Source organism: Leptodactylus fuscus, chromosome 6 (assembly GCF_031893055.1).
Source record: "Leptodactylus fuscus isolate aLepFus1 chromosome 6, aLepFus1.hap2, whole genome shotgun sequence".
In the NCBI taxonomy this organism is placed as follows: domain Eukaryota; kingdom Metazoa; phylum Chordata; class Amphibia; order Anura; family Leptodactylidae; genus Leptodactylus; species Leptodactylus fuscus.
Genome location: NC_134270.1, coordinates 142,508,874 through 142,526,642, shown reverse-complemented (window position 1 = coordinate 142,526,642; position 17,769 = coordinate 142,508,874). Strand labels below are relative to the sequence as shown.

General features: G+C 42.7%; 1 protein-coding gene across 3 annotated transcripts in view; it reads left to right on the top strand.

Moving 5' to 3' along the window:
- ELMO2 (engulfment and cell motility 2) overlaps positions 1-17,538 on the top strand; it is a 29,011-nt gene extending 11,473 nt beyond the window's left edge. For 2 of the 3 annotated variants that reach the window (XM_075277459.1, XM_075277460.1), the window contains exons 4-22: positions 363-435; positions 1,129-1,179; positions 2,056-2,237; positions 3,438-3,537; positions 4,572-4,723; positions 4,826-4,904; positions 5,059-5,094; positions 5,289-5,339; positions 6,687-6,809; positions 8,058-8,192; positions 11,592-11,696; positions 12,219-12,327; positions 13,892-14,028; positions 14,712-14,875; positions 15,464-15,576; positions 15,664-15,771; positions 15,844-15,926; positions 16,007-16,084; positions 16,570-17,538. In XM_075277459.1, the coding sequence (XP_075133560.1) occupies positions 363-435; positions 1,129-1,179; positions 2,056-2,237; positions 3,438-3,537; positions 4,572-4,723; positions 4,826-4,904; positions 5,059-5,094; positions 5,289-5,339; positions 6,687-6,809; positions 8,058-8,192; positions 11,592-11,696; positions 12,219-12,327; positions 13,892-14,028; positions 14,712-14,875; positions 15,464-15,576; positions 15,664-15,771; positions 15,844-15,926; positions 16,007-16,084; positions 16,570-16,770 (2,080 nt within the window). In that variant the 3' untranslated portion in view covers positions 16,771-17,538. The remainder of the gene's footprint in view (positions 1-362; positions 436-1,128; positions 1,180-2,055; positions 2,238-3,437; positions 3,538-4,571; positions 4,724-4,825; positions 4,905-5,058; positions 5,095-5,288; positions 5,340-6,686; positions 6,810-8,057; positions 8,193-11,591; positions 11,697-12,218; positions 12,328-13,891; positions 14,029-14,711; positions 14,876-15,463; positions 15,577-15,663; positions 15,772-15,843; positions 15,927-16,006; positions 16,085-16,569) is intronic. The other variant, XM_075277461.1, reaches the window with a different exon arrangement.
- Positions 17,539-17,769: the final 231 nt, after the last annotated feature.

Sequence of the window (17,769 nt, the reverse complement as noted above, 5' to 3'; positions counted from 1 at the left end):
ATGATAGCTGTCCAAACCTGCAGATGTTGTGGGTCCTACCAGTAAATGTGTAAGGAATGTGTGTGGGTAAAACAGGACCAGGGATGTTGGATTTCACCGTATCAAGCAGCAACTTATTCCCCTCGCTATTAAAAATAAATAAATAAATAAATGAAAAAAATACTTGCACACTTGGCTGAGTGGTGCATACATTTCTATGGGGCGCCAGGAGGAAATACTGGTGTTAGAGGAACATTCTAGACTATATGGCCATATGACAAGCTTGCCATGTGATTGAAGTGAAAGTTGTGGTGATGTGGAGCATGTTATAGTTAGAAATCTAATGTGTTACTTTGTAATATCATATTTTTTTTCTTGGACAGTTGGTCTTTGCCAAATCCTGAATTTTACGCCTTTCGCTATGCAGATGGGCCCCAACTGTACATCACTGAGCAGGTAAGCCACCGTGCAGCACTACATAACCAGTATGCTGGGGTGCAGATCTAGAATGCAGAGTAGGCCGTCCGACCTGGACTTTGGTGCTTGAGGGGGTTTAAATAAAGGCCTTTGACACCAGTATTAAAAATGTCACATGGTTGGAGGGGTTCCTTAATACAGATTTTGCAGTTGGGTCCAGGTACTTCAAGTTATGCTTTTTTTTTTCTCTCTTTGGTGGGGGGGTGGGGGCCACTTCTGCAGATGGGCGTTTTATCACTAGTCTTTATAACTCCTGAGCTGGTGGGAGTGGTGCCTTATTTAAGATGAGCAGCATTTCTCCCTGGACTGTGCGTCAAATTTTCCATAGATTTCCTGCTTCATTTATGTCAAAATTCTGGTATAAATGATGATAAATCTGCCCTGTGCATGTCCTCGCCACACACTTTTTTTTTTTTTTTTTTTTTTTTTCTCCCAGGAAAGTGGTGAGGGCAGCGCAGGAAATAAAAACTCAGAATTTTTTTGTGCTACAGAAAATGACTTGCATAAAAATATTGCAACTTTTATATGTCTTGTATGCCAGAAAACTTGCATGCAAGGCATAATGAATCTTTCCATACATATATAGATAATATATATTGTGTGTATGTGTCCGTGGTTTGTGTACTTGTGCTGTGGGCTATTTCTTTGTATTGACTCTCTGTATTATTACAGACTCGCGGAGACATAAAGAATGGAACCATTTTACGCCTGGCCGTTTCACCAGTAAGTTATATATAACCCTGCTGATTTTGATAAATTTACCTGTATTGTAACTTTAACATTTTGTGTAACTAGTGTCATTACTGATTCCGGTTACAGCATTGTACCTCCTCTATGCTTTACACTGCAGCTGTGTCTGCTGAGAATAGTTGTTGTGTATAAGCACCTGTTCACAAGGAAGTCAATACTTTCCTTAAGGCTAAGGCCCCACGTTGCGGAAACGCAGCTTTTTATGTTACAGATTTTGTTGCGTTTTTTTAGAGCCAAAGCCAGGAGTGGATTGAGCAAAAGGTTGAAACATAAGATCTGCCTATATATTACCCATTACTTTTGTAGCCACTCCTGGCTTTGGCTCAAAAAAACCGCAACAAAAAAAGCTGCGTTTCCGCAATGTGGGGCCTCAGCCTCAAGGGGTTTCCTCATTAGTGGCATTTACATCTGTCCATAAATGTCTGATCACTGGGAGTCCAACAGTGGGATCCCACTGTTCATGACAACATGTGCCCCATGTGAATGGAGTGGTCATGTCCATGCATCCAAGTCCAATAAAAATAACTGGTGTAGTGGCCACATTTATGCACCACCACTTCACTCACAAGGCACTTTCGGGCCTCTGTTCTCGGGTTCCAGCGGTCAGACAACATTGTGGTATCCTGTGGATAGGAAATGGGAGTCAAGAGACTGTAGTTTAAGTCGGTAGGTAACTCTATTCACCCATTCCCTCTGTAATTTACAGTTGAGGCTTATAACAGATACCACTGAAATTATCTTCACTCCAAGCTCATACAATAGCTTACATGTTCCTTGGAAAGCTTGTGGTGTCTGTCCTTCTTAAAACTACACATTATTCTCTCACTCTAACCATGATTTCTTCATCAGTCCCGTGCGGCCCGCCAGCTTTTGGAGAGGATACAGTGCTCCAGCATGGACTCCAGGCTCGACGCTATGAAGGAACTGGCTAAGCTATCTGCAGACACTACTTTTGCAACAGAGTTCATTAATATGGATGGAGTGACTGTCCTCACCCGTCTGGTTGAAGGAGGCACAAAGCTCTTATCACAGTCAGTATTAGGAGATAAACTTGTATATTGTGTATAGTTGTCTTACATATGAGCTTAAGGGCGAATTATGGCGTTGAATCCACGTACTAATCCACCCCCTCACAATGGAGGTCTATTTAGATCGCTAGCGCTCTTTGCCGCTCACGGAAAAAAGAAGTGAACTGCCCTTTCTTCAGGTGGATTCTGGTACACTTAGGTACGGTTCACATCTGAATTCGGGGATTTAGTTCACCTTACCACATGAAAAATGCAGAGAGAGAAGGGCACCACAAGTAGCACTTTTCTCTTCCCATTTTTTGTGTGGAAACCATATGTGGTCCCCATTATAGTTTATGGGGACCACGGGTTTCCTAAAGTAACCACTTTTTTTTTTTTTTTTTATAATGTGGATTAGGTTTTCATTCGGGGGATCCTCAAGCAGATTCCCCAAATGGAAATCTAAATGCAGTTGTGATCCTAGCCTTAAAGGGGTTTTGCCGCAAACTGACCTTATCCTGCACCTTTGGAATAGGGAATAAGTGGTCCCCTGACCGCAAGACTTGGGTGTTCTTGAGGCTGGCACTTGTGTGTGCTGCTTTATTCGTCTTTGAGATTACTAAAGAGAAGCAATGTACGGTGATTGGCAGCAATCTATTTCTAGTGTCTTAGTGATCTCTACCTGTCAACACTTCACTTGCCAGACACTCAATCTGTCTCTATGTGGATTGGGGATACGTTTCATTTGTGGTACAAGAAATGTTTTATACTTGTAGCACAAAAATTGTGCCCTTTTAGTACATGTAGAACACCTACTGTACAGTATACTTGCTAAGAATATATTTAATATATTAATCCATGTCCTTTCTGGCTCAGAGAAGGAGGTGACAATGCTTCTTGATACTGGTTTCCGTTCATCCTAATAGAGCATATTGTAAGGGGTTGTTTTGTTCAGACAACCCCTTTAAAGCATTACACTGTTCACAGAAGTGTATTGGCTTCAGGTACCAGGTATACTAGAGTCAGGAGGCTGGTTGCATAGTGAGGGTAGCCTATGCGTCAGGACACATCAGACCCTATATCCACTATAGCACTGTGCTGGGTTTCCTCAATTGTTAGCCAAGCCAGTGCAGTAGCCACTGCTTATTTTATCACCCCCTGTCCTTTCATAAACCATCCCCCGCTCTTGTGCTTTTCATATGACCTCTCTTGTTCTTCTCTCAGTTACAGTGAGATGTTGGCCTTCACATTGACAGCCTTCTTGGAGTTGATGGATCATGGGATAGTCTCTTGGGACATGGTCTCTCTAACTTTTATAAAACAGGTGAGTCTTTTGTCATGTTAATCCCCTACTGCTTTATATGATCAATTTTAATAAACAGACACTACCGGTACACTTTAGATTGGAGTTTTCTTTCCATCAATCACCTGTATAGGACCACTTCTGCCAGCCGTACTGTGTGCTGGAAGTATATAACTCTGGTCCTTGTATAGTGACTGGGTACCAGTACTACAGCTCAGCTCCAATTGAAGTCAAAGGGAGCTGAACGCCTGGTTACTATATAGAAGCTGCTTCTGGCTTCATGCAGTGTATAGTTCAGGTGCCAGAAACAGTCCCATATAGCAGATGGGTGCAGGGCACCTGTTGGCCTACGACCGATCAGATATTTATAGGCTATACTAAGGACAGGCCTTTAAAACTGAAAACCTGGCAAACCCTTTAATTGTAGTGTATGGTGGTCTTTACACAACCCTGACCTCTGACCATGAAGGCAAGTACAGATTCAGTGGAATAAAGCTGCAGGATTAGACTACCCAAGGTTGAAGGAGGCGCAAATCTGTTACCAGGAGACACAGAGGTCTGCATAGGAACATTTTTGGATAAGCAAATCCTTGCATAGCCTGTAGAAAGGCTAATTCACACATACCTTTTGTATGTAAATTGCCTCAGTAGATTTTGAATAAGTCTGTTCTTATTCATATGCTAATGAGTTTCCACTGTGCACTGTCTGCTCTATGTGTATATACAGCAGAGATGAGTCTTCAGCCCAGCAGCCTCTGCTGTACATACACATAGAGCAGACAGTGATCACAGACACTTCAGTTGCACGGTCGAAGCTCAGTAGCATATAAATAAAATCGGATTTATTCAAAATCTACTGAGGCAATTTACATACAAAAAGTAGGTGTGAAATCGCTTTTCTAAAGGCTATGTAAGGATGTGCTTTTCTAAAAATGACTTTTCCCAATGCTAGAGCCCCTTTAATGAGGAGAATGTATATCTAAAGTTTGAATTGATATTACATCCAGCATATTACGGTTTGTAATGACATTTTTTTTTTTTTTTTTTCTCTGCAGATTTGTGGCTATGTGTCTCAGCAGTCTGTGGATGTCTCCATTCTGCAACGGTCTTTAGCGATATTGGAAAGTATGGTACTAAACAGCCAGGCGCTATACCATAAAATCGCAGAGGAAATCACTGTGGGCCAACTTATTTGCCACCTGCAAGTGTAAGTTTTCCACCCCTCCCCCAGTATGGCCTGCTCTGTGTCTACATAAATGTACATGTACCATGTACCTCTCTCATTTCCTACTTTTCTTCATTTTCACAGCTGTAACCAGGAAATCCAGACCTACGCCATCGCACTCATCAACGCTCTGTTTCTGAAGGCGCCAGAGGAAAAGCGACAGGTGAGTTCCCGCTGCTCACATTCTGCAAGCATATGACAAGCGTAACTCTGTGTCCTTGTGTGTTTTCTTGTGTAATTATCCCGTGGCGTCCTTTTGGTTGCTGTCTGCTCTTAACTCCCATCTCTGCTTCTGTTTGTGTGCGTGGTGCACTCAGGAGAAGCCGCAGAATATCATGGAAGTTCCTGTTAGTGTGAGTACCACGTGTGGGAGTCTCTGTTGTCCTCCTGTTCCTCACCCATGGATTCTCTTTCTATCTTTACTGTTAGTGATGTTCCTCAGTGATTCCAAGCTTTTATCTCTTCCACGTGACTCTTTCCTTCTTACTTTAGTTTTCCTAACCAGTGTGACTTGCAGATAATGGTTATTTTTTCCTTTCTTGTATAGGAAATGGCAAATATCTTTGTGCAGAAACACCTCCGATCGATTATTCTTAATGTAAGTATTGTGGAACCTCTACCCTGTGCCATTGGTTGTTCCAAGACTGAAACCTACCACCTTACCACAGTATAGATAATTGTCTGACCGCTGGGTGTCCAGTATTCCAAGGCCCAGAACAGGGGTTTATTTATCCTCTGAGAGAAGCATTAAAACAAGTCTTTGTATTTATTTATTTATTTTTTAATTGAGATAGCTGAACACTGTAGTGATAGATTTGGAATGGGGAGGCAGTATACCATTCCATTTCCATTGGGGCACACAGGACCCCCATTCTCATAATCTGTAGAGGTTCCATCTGGGGAACCTACAACAAACAGAATAGGTGCAGGTAGGTGATAGGGTTCAATCACAGGACAACACCTACTGGCCTAGAATTTACATGGAGTTTGGAGGGCCCCATAGCAAACTTGTATATATCCTTTCCCACTCTGTTAGTTTATCAGTCCATGCATAATCTCTTTGCTAGTACCCATGTTGAGGGGTATTCTTCTTTAGGTTCTTGCTTACAATGGGGAACTGGGATAAGTCCAGTCATATGTGGGTACCCTGTGGTTCATGAGCAGGCTCGTAGCAGCTGCACTGGCTAACTCTGTAATATATACCATCTTGTGCTATCTGGCATGTTCTACTGCTACTATTAAACATATTTCAGTTTCCAGATTTGGCTTTGTTCAGATCATGTTTACTTTGCCTGCTTGGAAAAGCTTGCAGTGCATATGCCAAATGTATCCATAGATCCCCAGTGACTAAATTAATGTCTTTTTCTATACAGTAGGCAATAAACCGTGCATGGGAGTGTGTGTATTTTGTTACATTGTGACAAGTGGCTGACGTATGACATATGGCAGGCCTTTAGCCGTATTTAACAGGACAATTTTCTGGATAAGCTTGCAGGAGAGATGTGATGTGAACATAGCTTTAGCTATGGGTGCATTTATCAAAATGAACACTGAGAATAAATGAGGCCGTAGTCAGCAGATGCTTATCACGGGCCAATAGCAGTTATTTACCATCTGGATTTACAGCGCTGCTTGCAAGTGTTGAGCTGGATGATGGATTGTTCTTCAGACTGCTGAATAGTAGAACTGCATGTCAGTGTAATATACAGACCCCTCCAGTACAGGTGTCTGGCCTATATTATTACCCCGTATCATTTACCCCGTATCACTTCATTCTTTCCAAGCTTTGGGCATGCATCCTTTTTTTAAAACAAATACCCAAAACTGCTGTTGTGTGAGATCCTGGCTTACCTTCACCGCTCTACTGCAATGCTGCTGTTCCTGAATTTTCCATGATGCATCCAGTCATTGCTACTCTCTAATATTTCTTGTTTGCTCCATCCAGCATATTATCCGAGGAAATCGACCAATCAAGACTGAGATGGCGCATCAGTTGTATGTGCTGCAGGTGCTGACCTTTAACCTCTTGGAAGAAAGGATGATGACTAAAATGGACCCCAATGACCAGGTACATCCACTTACTGTTGGGAATTAATTTTATGAAATAAGATGGCTCATGACTTTAGAGGAAACTTGTCACCAAACCACGTATATCACTTCTGGTTGTTCAGAGGAGTGATAAAGAACGCAAAGTAAAGTTCCTGTAATGCACATATGGGATCCGTGGAGGCTGTACAGGAAAAAGAAAGATGATCGTAACAATCTGGTCTTCCTTCATGATGTCAGGTGTACCCCCCCCCCCCCCTCCCCTTTTAACGGGATTTCCCCGCCCTTATTTGATTATCATACTGGATAGATCATCATTATGTGATCTGCTGGGGTTTGACATCCAGACCCGCACAGATAATCTACTCTAGTAGCCTTTGGGTGCCAGAAGCTGTTAGTGGATGGGGAGCACATGCAGAACTTCTCCTATTTCAAGTAAGAGAGATATTGCAGTTCCCCATTACCACCACTATTCTGTGGACTGGACTGCTGGACCATTTCTATTACTTGAAAAGAAGCGGTGCTGCACATGCCGACCTGTCCATTGGAAGCTTCCAACAGCTGGAGACAGCTAGATCAGTTGAATTGTGAAGTGTTGGATGTTGGACCCTGACAAATCGCATAATGATGACATATTCTGTGGATAAAAGTTCTATTTGTGTCTGGAAAACCCCTTTACGTTATTAGTTGAGATGAGCGAACACTATTCGAAACAGCCGTTTCGAATAGCACGCTCCCATAGAAATGAATGGGAGCAGCTGGCACGCTGACTTTGCCGGTGGCCGGCCGCCTAATGGCGCATGCTATGTCCATTCATTTCTATGGGAGCGTGCTATTCCAAACGGCTGTTTCGAATAGTGTTCGCTCATCTCTAGTAATTAGGTTTTATGAAAAATCAGGCATTGAGCTATAGGAGACTATATTCCAAAAGATGGTGCTAGATCAAATTCCTCCTTTCCACCAAGGTGGCCTTATTGGCATATTCCCTGCCCAGACTGGTTCTTAGTGATGAGCTGCCTGACAGTCCCATTTAAGAAGATTCCTAGTTAGACGTGGATTGGCAATGTTTTGCTAACTGATTTTTATATATATATATATATATATATATATATATATATATATTTTGACACCAATCATGCCACTCTGTTGTCCAGATTGTCGTAATAATCAGATTTTATTTCTAAATCTATATGTATGATAACTTTCGACCGTGCCTGACCTTCATCAGGTTGTGCTTTATGTTCTGCTTATTTGTCGTTAATTTCATTAGGCTCAGAGAGACATCATATTCGAGCTCAGAAGAATTGCATTTGATGCGGAGTCTGATGGGAGTGGTGTATCCGGCGGCGGTACTGAAAAGCGTAAAGCTATGTACAGCAAGGACTACAAGATGCTGGGCTTCACTGTGAGTGTCAATATATATCACTTCAATACTACCAAGTAGTGCAACACGGCCCTGGATGCAGTGCTATGTGGTAGGTTGTACATGACTGGGATGTAGACTCGTCTCCATTCATGCTACACTTCTTCTGCATGACTGCTCTATGTGCAGGGAGAGCTCCTGCCGCATAAGAGACATGTACCCTTAGGGTTAGTTCACACTGATTTTTTTTTTTTTTTTTTTTTTGTAGGTGGATTTTGAGGTGGAATCTGCCTCAAAAACACCTCACAATTCTACTATTCATTCAATTGGATTTTTTGGCTTGAGGAACAAAAAAGCATCATGGCCTCTATCTTGCAAACCCTATTGAAATGAATGGAAGGCAGGCAAAAACAGCTTAAAAAAAAAAAAAAAAAAAAAAAAAAAAGCAAGCTAGTGTTTTCTTCTGCCTTCCATTTTGCTTCAATGGGAGGAAAATATATGAAGTGAATGGGAAAGTTGGGAGGCATTTTCTGAGATTTAGAAGCGAATTCCTGCAAAAATACTCCACATGAACTTAACCTTAGGCTCCCAATGTAGCGACAGAATCAAAAGAGTGTTATATTCAGGTGTAAGGGATAGCAAGGCAGAGTTCTCTATTTCATATTTCTATATTTTTAACATGGGAGATGTTATACACACAATCCAAGGTTTCTGGACACTGCTGTGTTAAGCGTGTAAATGTACAGGACTGCATAAAGGACTGTGAGAGTAGACGCATCCTCGGTTTGTGGGATGTCATAGGCCTGTGAATCTATAAAAGATGTCTGCTGCTAGTTTTAGGACAGCTGTAGCGTTTTCTCACTTGTCATCACGGTTGTATATCTCCACTGATGGAAAATACTGTAAACGGCAACTTCCTATTTTTCCCGCAATAAAAGTGTGAAGTTGCCGCTGTAATTCTCCGACTGTTTCTATGGTTACTTAAGGCAGAATTGGCCCTCAGTCAGAATAGGCTAGTAGAGACAATACAACACTTTTAGAGATGAGCGAATACTATTCTAAACGGCAGTTACAAATACCACGCACCCATAGGAATGAATGGGAGCGGCCTGCGCGTAGGGAGTTAAGCGGCTGGACACCGGCTGCGTCCATTCATTCCTATGGAGCGAGGTATTCGTCATTTCGAATACTATTCACTCCTATCTAAACACCTTTATGTTTTTCTATACAGGGAATCTGTCACCAGTTACATACTACCCGATCTGAGGACAGCTTAAAGTGAAAGACGCCCTGAATTCCAGTGTAGGACCACTAAGGGCTAGTTCACACACACGGGGGGGAGGGGGGGGGGGATTTTGGCACCGAGGGTGACGTGGGGAGCCGCGTTACTCTCTGGTCAAAACCCGCCTGCCACGATTGTCGCGGCTTCCCCCTCCGGAGTCTGCTCAAATGAATGGGCCGACGCCAGAGGTTGCTGCCGCCAGGCGGACGCCGCAGCTCAGCGAGCCACGAATCCGCCTGAAGAAAGGGCAGCTCGCTTCTTTTTTCCGCTAGCTGCAAAAAGAATCCGCCAACATTGTGAGGGGGTGGATTATGACGTGGATTACGCGCCATAATACGCCCCCTCTATGCCCGTGTGCACGGGCCCTTACAGGGAGTCTGTGACCAAATCCCAGCATATCAACCTAGCCCCGCAGATAGGTCAGGGTCACCTGAATCTAATGGTGTTTTGCTCTTGTGAATCGTTGCTTCCATTGTGGAGCTATTGCTGCCTTTGTCAAAATGTAAATGATCTTTTTGGAGCAACGAGTGCATTGCTGTAGCTCCAGAAAGGTAAGTGACGACAACACCCTCATTGCTCCAAAAAGCTCATTTGGATATTGTCAAAAATGGCAATATCTCTGCAATGGAGGCAGCAATGCACAAGAGAAAAACACTGTAAGGTAACTGTAAGGTTAGGGTCGCCTTAATCAATCTATCTGTGGGGCTGGGTTGATATACTGGGCTCTGCTGACAGACTCCCTTTAAAGGTAAATTTATTTGTTTATGTAGAATGTAAGCCCCATGTAGGGCTCACAAAGTACATTTTTTTTCCCTATCAGTATGTCTTTGCAGTGTGGGAGGAAATCCACGCAAACATCGGAAGAACATACAAACGCCTTGCAGATGTTTGAGCCCAGGACTCTAGCGCTGCAGGGCTTAAGTGCTAACCACTGAGTCCCCCCTTTAAAGGAAATCTTGTATTAGTTCTCATAAAACCACTATTTGTCAAGTCCTCACAATGCAGTACACACTGTAGAGTCCATGCTATTCATCAGAGGTGGGCTCGCTTAAGTCATTGCTGATTGACAGCTTTCTCACTGTATATCCCAATAGGAAGAAAGTTATCTGCCAGCCATGGGAGGGGAGAGGAGTAGCATACTCCTGGTGCCAGATGTTCTTTAAAGGGGTTGTTCGTGACTATGATACTGACGGTTGTCGTCTCTTCCAAATATAGTGGCTTATATTGTGTTGTGGCTGTGCTTGGCATTGTAGTTCACCACCATTCACTTAAATGGAACTGAGATGCGAGATGGCCATCTGGCCAATGAATGCAATGTCACTGGCCTGAGAAGAGGGAATGGAGTAGAATATCAGCGTACAAGACAACTGCTTTAAGATTGTATTTGCCTATCAGAGCAACAGCTTCCAATTAATCTACATAAAAGTTGATTGTTTGCTCTCGCCACCATTATCCTTGTTCTGTGGCTTTCAGTCAGAGATACATTACTGCTATAGCTTTATTAAGGTGCCTGGTAACCCCCATCAATCAGCTGTTCACAACAGTTGAGAATGGAGCAGAAAGCAGACAGCTCCGTTCTCTGTGCTGTGGCCAGACCAGGGTATTGCAGATCCCCATATTCATGTGAATTTAGCTAAGCTGCAATGACTCCGTTCAGCCACTACACACAGAACAGCATTGTCTACTTCCTGCTATCAGCTGCTGGAAAAAAACACCCCTCCCCCCATATGACATTGATCAGATCAACTATTCTTAGGATGGGCCATCAATACTTTTAGCCCAGTAAAGCCCTTTGTTGTGACCTCGCCTACATACAATAGTAGAGTTTCTGATGCAAAGTCCTGTTTCCGGGGTCTTCATTTATTTCATTAGAGGGTACTTGTTTTTGGTGGCGCCTTCTAACAAAAAGGTCTGTCTCTTTAATCCATTCTGTATTCTGTGCCCTCGCCTGGGATAACACATTCAGCTCCACATCTGAGGTGCAGTCTTTATCCTGTGGGGTGATCTAAAAGTATAATTTAGTTTTCCTCATTGGATTTCAATATTAATGAGGTTCAGGACAGATAAACAAGGCAAAGTCTGTGTTGTCAAAGTACGAACGAAATTCACCTCTCTGGATGCAAAGACGCCCTGACATATGCATAATGCTGTCTTTTCAGAATCATGTCAACCCAGCTATGGATTTCATTCAGACGCCCCCTGGCATGCTGGCATTGGACAACATGCTGTACCTGGCAAAGTTTCACCAGGACACCTATGTTAGGGTAAGTCTTTTTATACATGTACAGGTAAGCATATTAAAGTCACTGCCTGTTAAAGGGAGTCTCTTACCGGAAACCAATATATGAACCTGAATCAAGCAGTGTTTTCCCCCTTTTTCTATATCGCTAGTTTAGTCAGTATACAAATGAGCTCAATGGAGCAACAAGGACATAGCCACTTACCTCTTTGTACTACAGACAACATCTTCAGTGCTCTTAGAGCTCATTTACATATTGACAAAAACAGCGATATCTCCGAAAAGGAGGCAGCGATTCATCAAAGAGAAAACACTGTAACCTATCTGCAGGGCTGCCTTCTGGTGACAGATGCCTTTTTAAAGGTGTTTTCCATCCCCAAATGCAGCCTTCATACAGGGAGTTTGGGAATCCCCTTCTGTTGAAGCCACACCAATCTAGCAGCTTTGGTGTGACACTTGTCTGAACAGAATTCCTAATTTCTGGGTTTCATATATTTTACAAATTGTCAGTCTTATATGTGTCTCAATGAAGTTCTTGGTTCGGCAGATTGTCCTGGAGAACAGCAGTAGAGAAGATAAACACGAATGTCCATTTGGGCGCAGCGCCATAGAACTGACCAAAATGTTATGTGAAATTCTGCAGGTTGGAGAACTGCGTAAGTAAAATTGACTTTACCTTAGTTGTCTCTGGGTATAAAGCATTTGTAACTGTGAAGTTTGGAAAATTACAGGAGGGATTAAAAAATCTTTATGCTTCTGGTCTTTTGTCAGTTCCTTGTTTAACCCCTTCCCTCCGCAGGCATTTTTCAATTTTCATTTTTGACTCCCCCTTTTCCTTCCAAACCCCATAACTTTTCTATTTTTCTGCTCTCGGAGACATATGAGGTCTTAATGTTTGCGGGACAAATTTTTCTTCATGATGCTACCAAATGTACTGGGGAGCTGTAAAAAAAAAAAAAAAATACAGAATGGAGTGGATTTGAAGAAAAAGTGCATTCATGCGATTTTTCTCACGGACTTTGTTTTTACGGTGTTCACTGTGCAGCCAAAACGACATGTCATCTGATTTCTATGTTTTGGTATGATTCCGGGGATACCAAATTTATATGGTTTTATTTTCATTTCTTTTCATAACCCCTTAACAAAAATCCATCCAAGACTGCCCACATTTTTTAACTAAAAGTCACTATATTCTGACACCAGTAACTTTCTTATACTTCTGTGTACGGGGATGCATAGGGTGTCTTTTTTTTTTTTTGCAATTTTTAGGAAATTGCTATTGCTTTGATCACTTTTCATTACAATTTTTATCAGAGACAAAGCAGTGAAAAAATGGCAGTTTGTCACTTTAGATTTTTTTATTGTCGCTACAGGAAAAATATTTTTATAGAGTTGTACACCGGGCTTTTTCGGACACAGGGATACCTAATGTGTGTGCTTCACAGTATTTAATTTAAGTACTTCTATAAATGTTCTAGGGAAACCGGGGGGGGGGGTGATTTGATGAACTTTTTTTTTTTTTTTAAATGCATTTGCTAGACTGCCTAGGGATCTTGAACCCCAGGGGGTCTGATCACTAATGCAATGCATTACAGTGCAAATGCATTGCAATATACCGGCAGTTCTATTGCAGGATAGATAGAGTAGCCTGCAATAGAATCTATTGAATGACGGGCCTGGGAGCCTTCACAAGGCTCCTGGCTGTCATGGTAAGGGGATGCTGGACCTGGAACTTGCTTTGAGTGCCAGCGATCCCAGGGAAAATGGCTCCACGGTTAGCTTTGACTGGGGTCCCAAAGGGGTTAATGCGGGCACTGATCACAGGCTCTTGCGCTGGGTGTCTGCTGTTTTATACAGCAGACACCCGGAGGCTATAGCGGACGCTCTGCTCACAAGCGGCCGTCATCTTTACACACCTGGCATCTGCCATACTAGTGTGGCGGATGTCCGGAAAGGGTTAAAGGGATTGTGCAGGACTTAGAAAACATGGCTGCTTTTTTTTTTTTTTTTTTTTTTTGCAGGACGTCACATGTATTTTTGGTTAGACACTTCTGATAATAACGTTTGTGTGGACACTTCTGCATCACACTGTATAATAATTGTGTATGTAAGGGGTTTGTTCCCAATGTTTATAAACTGAGCAGCTGACTATGGGTAGACTCATCTTTTGGGCAGATTCACATTTAGCACATTATAAATATTCTTCTTTCTGTTCCACAGCGAATGAAGGCCGTAATGACTACCACCCCATGTTCTTCACACATGAGAGGGCATTTGAGGAGTTCTTCTGTATTTGCATCCAGTTACTTAATAAGACCTGGAAGGAGATGAGAGCCACGGCTGAGGATTTTAACAAGGTAGGTTATGCTACATAGTAAAATGCCTTTGTTTTTTGTTTTATTTCTTGGCTTGACGTATGGAGATTAGTACTGCAAAAGCTGGTCATCTCACTCTACCCTTCTCAGGATGGATTCAGCCTAGAAGAAAGTTCTCAAAACACCTTTAGTTAGGAATTTAATGGGGTTGTCTGCTTAACAAAAAGAATTGTAACTGTTCATATGGGTGTTACAGACATTTCTTACTTATAGGGATTGAATTTACGCTTTACTCTTGAGGTCCACTCTGTACCCTTGTGACAAGATTGGACCAATGCGGTTCTTCTTGTGATGGCATGACATAGTTTATGTTCATGTAAGCCGCACCCTCTCATATGTCCTTGAAGACGACCGGACTATAAGCAGAGTATGAGAAAGATTATCATGAAGGGAGTATGGTTAGTGAACTGAGGTGGTAGGGTCATGTGACAGGTAGAGGTAGTGAAATCTGTTCCAAAACGAATAGCACTAATACCTCTAGCAACCAAGGCACATAGTGGCAATGATCTGGAGCCGCACCCCTCCTTTATGAACCTATTTACAATTAATCATTGTTTGTGTGGAAATTTCCACCACCTCTACTTCACAATTATTCCGGCATGTGTAAACTGGCTTGTCATATTCACTTTAAATAATTGTCTGGTTTCTCCCACTTTTCGTTTTAGGTAATGCAAGTAGTAAGGGAACAGATCACGCGCGCCCTGCCCTCAAAACCCAACTCATTGGAGCAGCTGAAAAACAAGCTTCGTAGTTTGAGTTACACAGAAATTCTTCGCCTGCGTCAGTCCGAACGACTGAGCCAAGATGACTTCCAGTCTCCACCCATTGTGTGAGTAACCGAAAGCAACTACATGTGATAAGCCAGCCAGAAACATGAGAGGATGATCAATACATTGTGGCCTACCAATTGTCTGTGGCATCTTCTATATGAATGACCACACCAGGCTCTGAGCTTTCGTATGGATGGCGGGCCAAAACTACACAGTGTTCAGAACTGAGGCAACACAGCTCCATCCATTGTGTAGTGGCCATGCTGGGTTACTGCAGCTCAGCTCCCATACACTTCATCACTTGAGCTGCAGTTATTAGGAATGGCTTCTACACAATGGACTGAACTGTGTTATTCCGGCTCTGTACAATGTGTACTGTTAGCACTGGGGAAAAAATTTTTCATCATGGCTGATCACATTTTTGGGAAGCAGAAGTCTGAAGTGGTCATTTGTGAAGGTTAAAAAAACAAAAGATGGTCAGATGAAGTCCGCCATTTCTGCTTTTATCTTGTATGTATGGACAGATTTAGAATGGTTTTTGATGGGTTGCAAGGAGATTTCAGCTCTGAAGCCTCCTGCATTGTAAATGGCACCAATAGATGGATTTTCCTTTCCTTGCCAATTTGTCAGTCTCTTTCCTTACTTAGTGAATTACGGGAGAAAATCCAACCCGAAATTTTGGAATTAATCAAACAGCAACGGCTGAACCGGTTATGTGAAGGAAGCAGCTTCCGCAAGATCGGCAACCGCCGGAGGCAAGGTGATCGGAGATGTTCTATACACGTTTATTAAATCCATACATAGAGGGCTTTCTGAGGCTATCTGCTTATGACTACGTCTCTTACAGAGAGGTTTTGGTTCTGTCGTTTGGCCTTAAACCATAAGGTTCTGCACTATGGAGATTTGGAGGAGAACGCACAAGGGGAGGTGCCATATGAATCCCTACAGGAGAAGAGTAAGAATCTACAATGAATTGCTTAGACCAGGGGTGCATGTCCTATTCTCACTAATATGGCTTTCCTTGCAGTCCCAGTTGCTGATATTAAGGCTGTTCTCACTGGAAAGGACTGCCCGCACATGAAGGAAAAGAGTGCCCTGAAGCAGAATAAGGTGTGTACTGATCTATGGTTCATATAGTTTATTGCTTTTTGTCATGTCCTCTCACAGATTTTTTTTTTTTTTTTTTGTAGGAGGTATTGGAATTGGCTTTCTCCATATTGTATGATCCGGATGAGACTTTGAATTTCATTGCACCAAATAAGTATGAAGTAAGTGGGTTTTATTCGCTCCTGAAGCTCCTTTCTAACATTACAGCATACAATGTTATATTTGGCATGCTGGGAGCTTGCATTGATCATATGTGCAGTATCTCCCAGACTGACTGCTACACTCCTCTGCCCTAGAAGGGAATAGAATGGCTGACAGGCACATGGGGCAGTCTTACAGACATCCTATTTAGCTGTGCAGCATCAGGAGCATTCATGCTGTATAAGCGACGCTGTGATCTCTACCACAGCGCCACTTGCTGGTTATGTGCAGGAATTGCTTTGTGCCACCCACCAAAGCTGTAAACAGGGATAAGAAGCAGAACTGTAAGGCCAATGAGTATAGGTACAGAGGTCACCTTGGCTTGATGAATGGGAGTGAGCTACCAGAAATTGCTTTTCTTCTACCAACTTTGTTTGCAAGATGGATCATAAAACTTTCCTTTCCTTTGTGATTTCTTAATTTTTTTTTTTCCTCTTTTCACCAGTACTGCATCTGGATTGACGGAGTGAACGCTCTGCTGGGGAGAGAGATGAGCAGTGAGCTGACCCGCAGTGACATGGACACTTTGCTCAGTATGGAGATGAAGCTGCGTCTGCTGGATCTGGAGAACATACAGATTCCTGAGGTGCCTCCTCCAATCCCCAAAGAGCCCAGCAGTTATGACTTTGTCTACCACTATGGCTGACCTGAAGCACAAATGGAGGACATGCACACCCACTAACGTGGGGGAGACACCTCTCATTAACAAGCTGTATAACAAACCAGGTCTGCCCTGAGGGAAGGGGGGCTTATGTATTACAGAACCTTGCCCACCACCCAACCACAGGTCCAGTCCTCAGAAGATCTCCCATTGGACAGAGGTCTGCTGCTGCAGCTCTAGAGAGGAGCAGTGAGGGTCTCCAATGATATTTGGGGTTACGGTTCTCACCCACCAGCTGCCCTCTCTCTCCAGCTTCATTTTTTACTAGGTACTGAAGGAGGCTGCTTATACTATGGTCAGTAGATCTGTAGGGTCCAAATCAGTTCAATTCCATATTTGCCTTAATGTTAGCGATTGCTTATCCAATCAGATTGCTGCTTATTACCATCACCTCCAAAATGGAGTGCGGCACAATCACAGGCATTTGTGCACAATGCACTACGTAAAAGCACAATCGGTCTTCTTTCATTTCGCCAGGGAGACACTTTCTGTCTTATAACAGGATCTGCCTCTCTTCCTGCAAGCCTTTTTTTTATTTTATTTTTTAACCACTTCCTCTTTGTTCAGAGGTTGGTACAAGTGGGAGAATTTTATCATTTACGTACAAAAGCCTTCTTGACGTGGTACGAATCTCATCCCATATAACTATAAATGACCACTGGGAGGGGGCATTGAATGTTAGGGATTTGTCAAGGTACAGGAGGCTGACATCCAAGATATGTAATGTTACTAATAAATAATTGACTGACACTTTGGTTCTTTTTGTGCACTCCGTTACATGGTTAAATTACCTGGGCTATGAGGACTGTGCAGATAGGAAGGAGGGGATGGAGTGACCAGAGGGAAGGGGTGTGATTCCATTGCGTGACACTGTTGTTCAGATACTCAGTTAACAAGGGGTTAAAAAAAATGTGCAATTGTTTTTAATTTTTTAAGATCCACTTATCATTTTTGCTATCAGCACTTGACCACTGCAGCCAATAA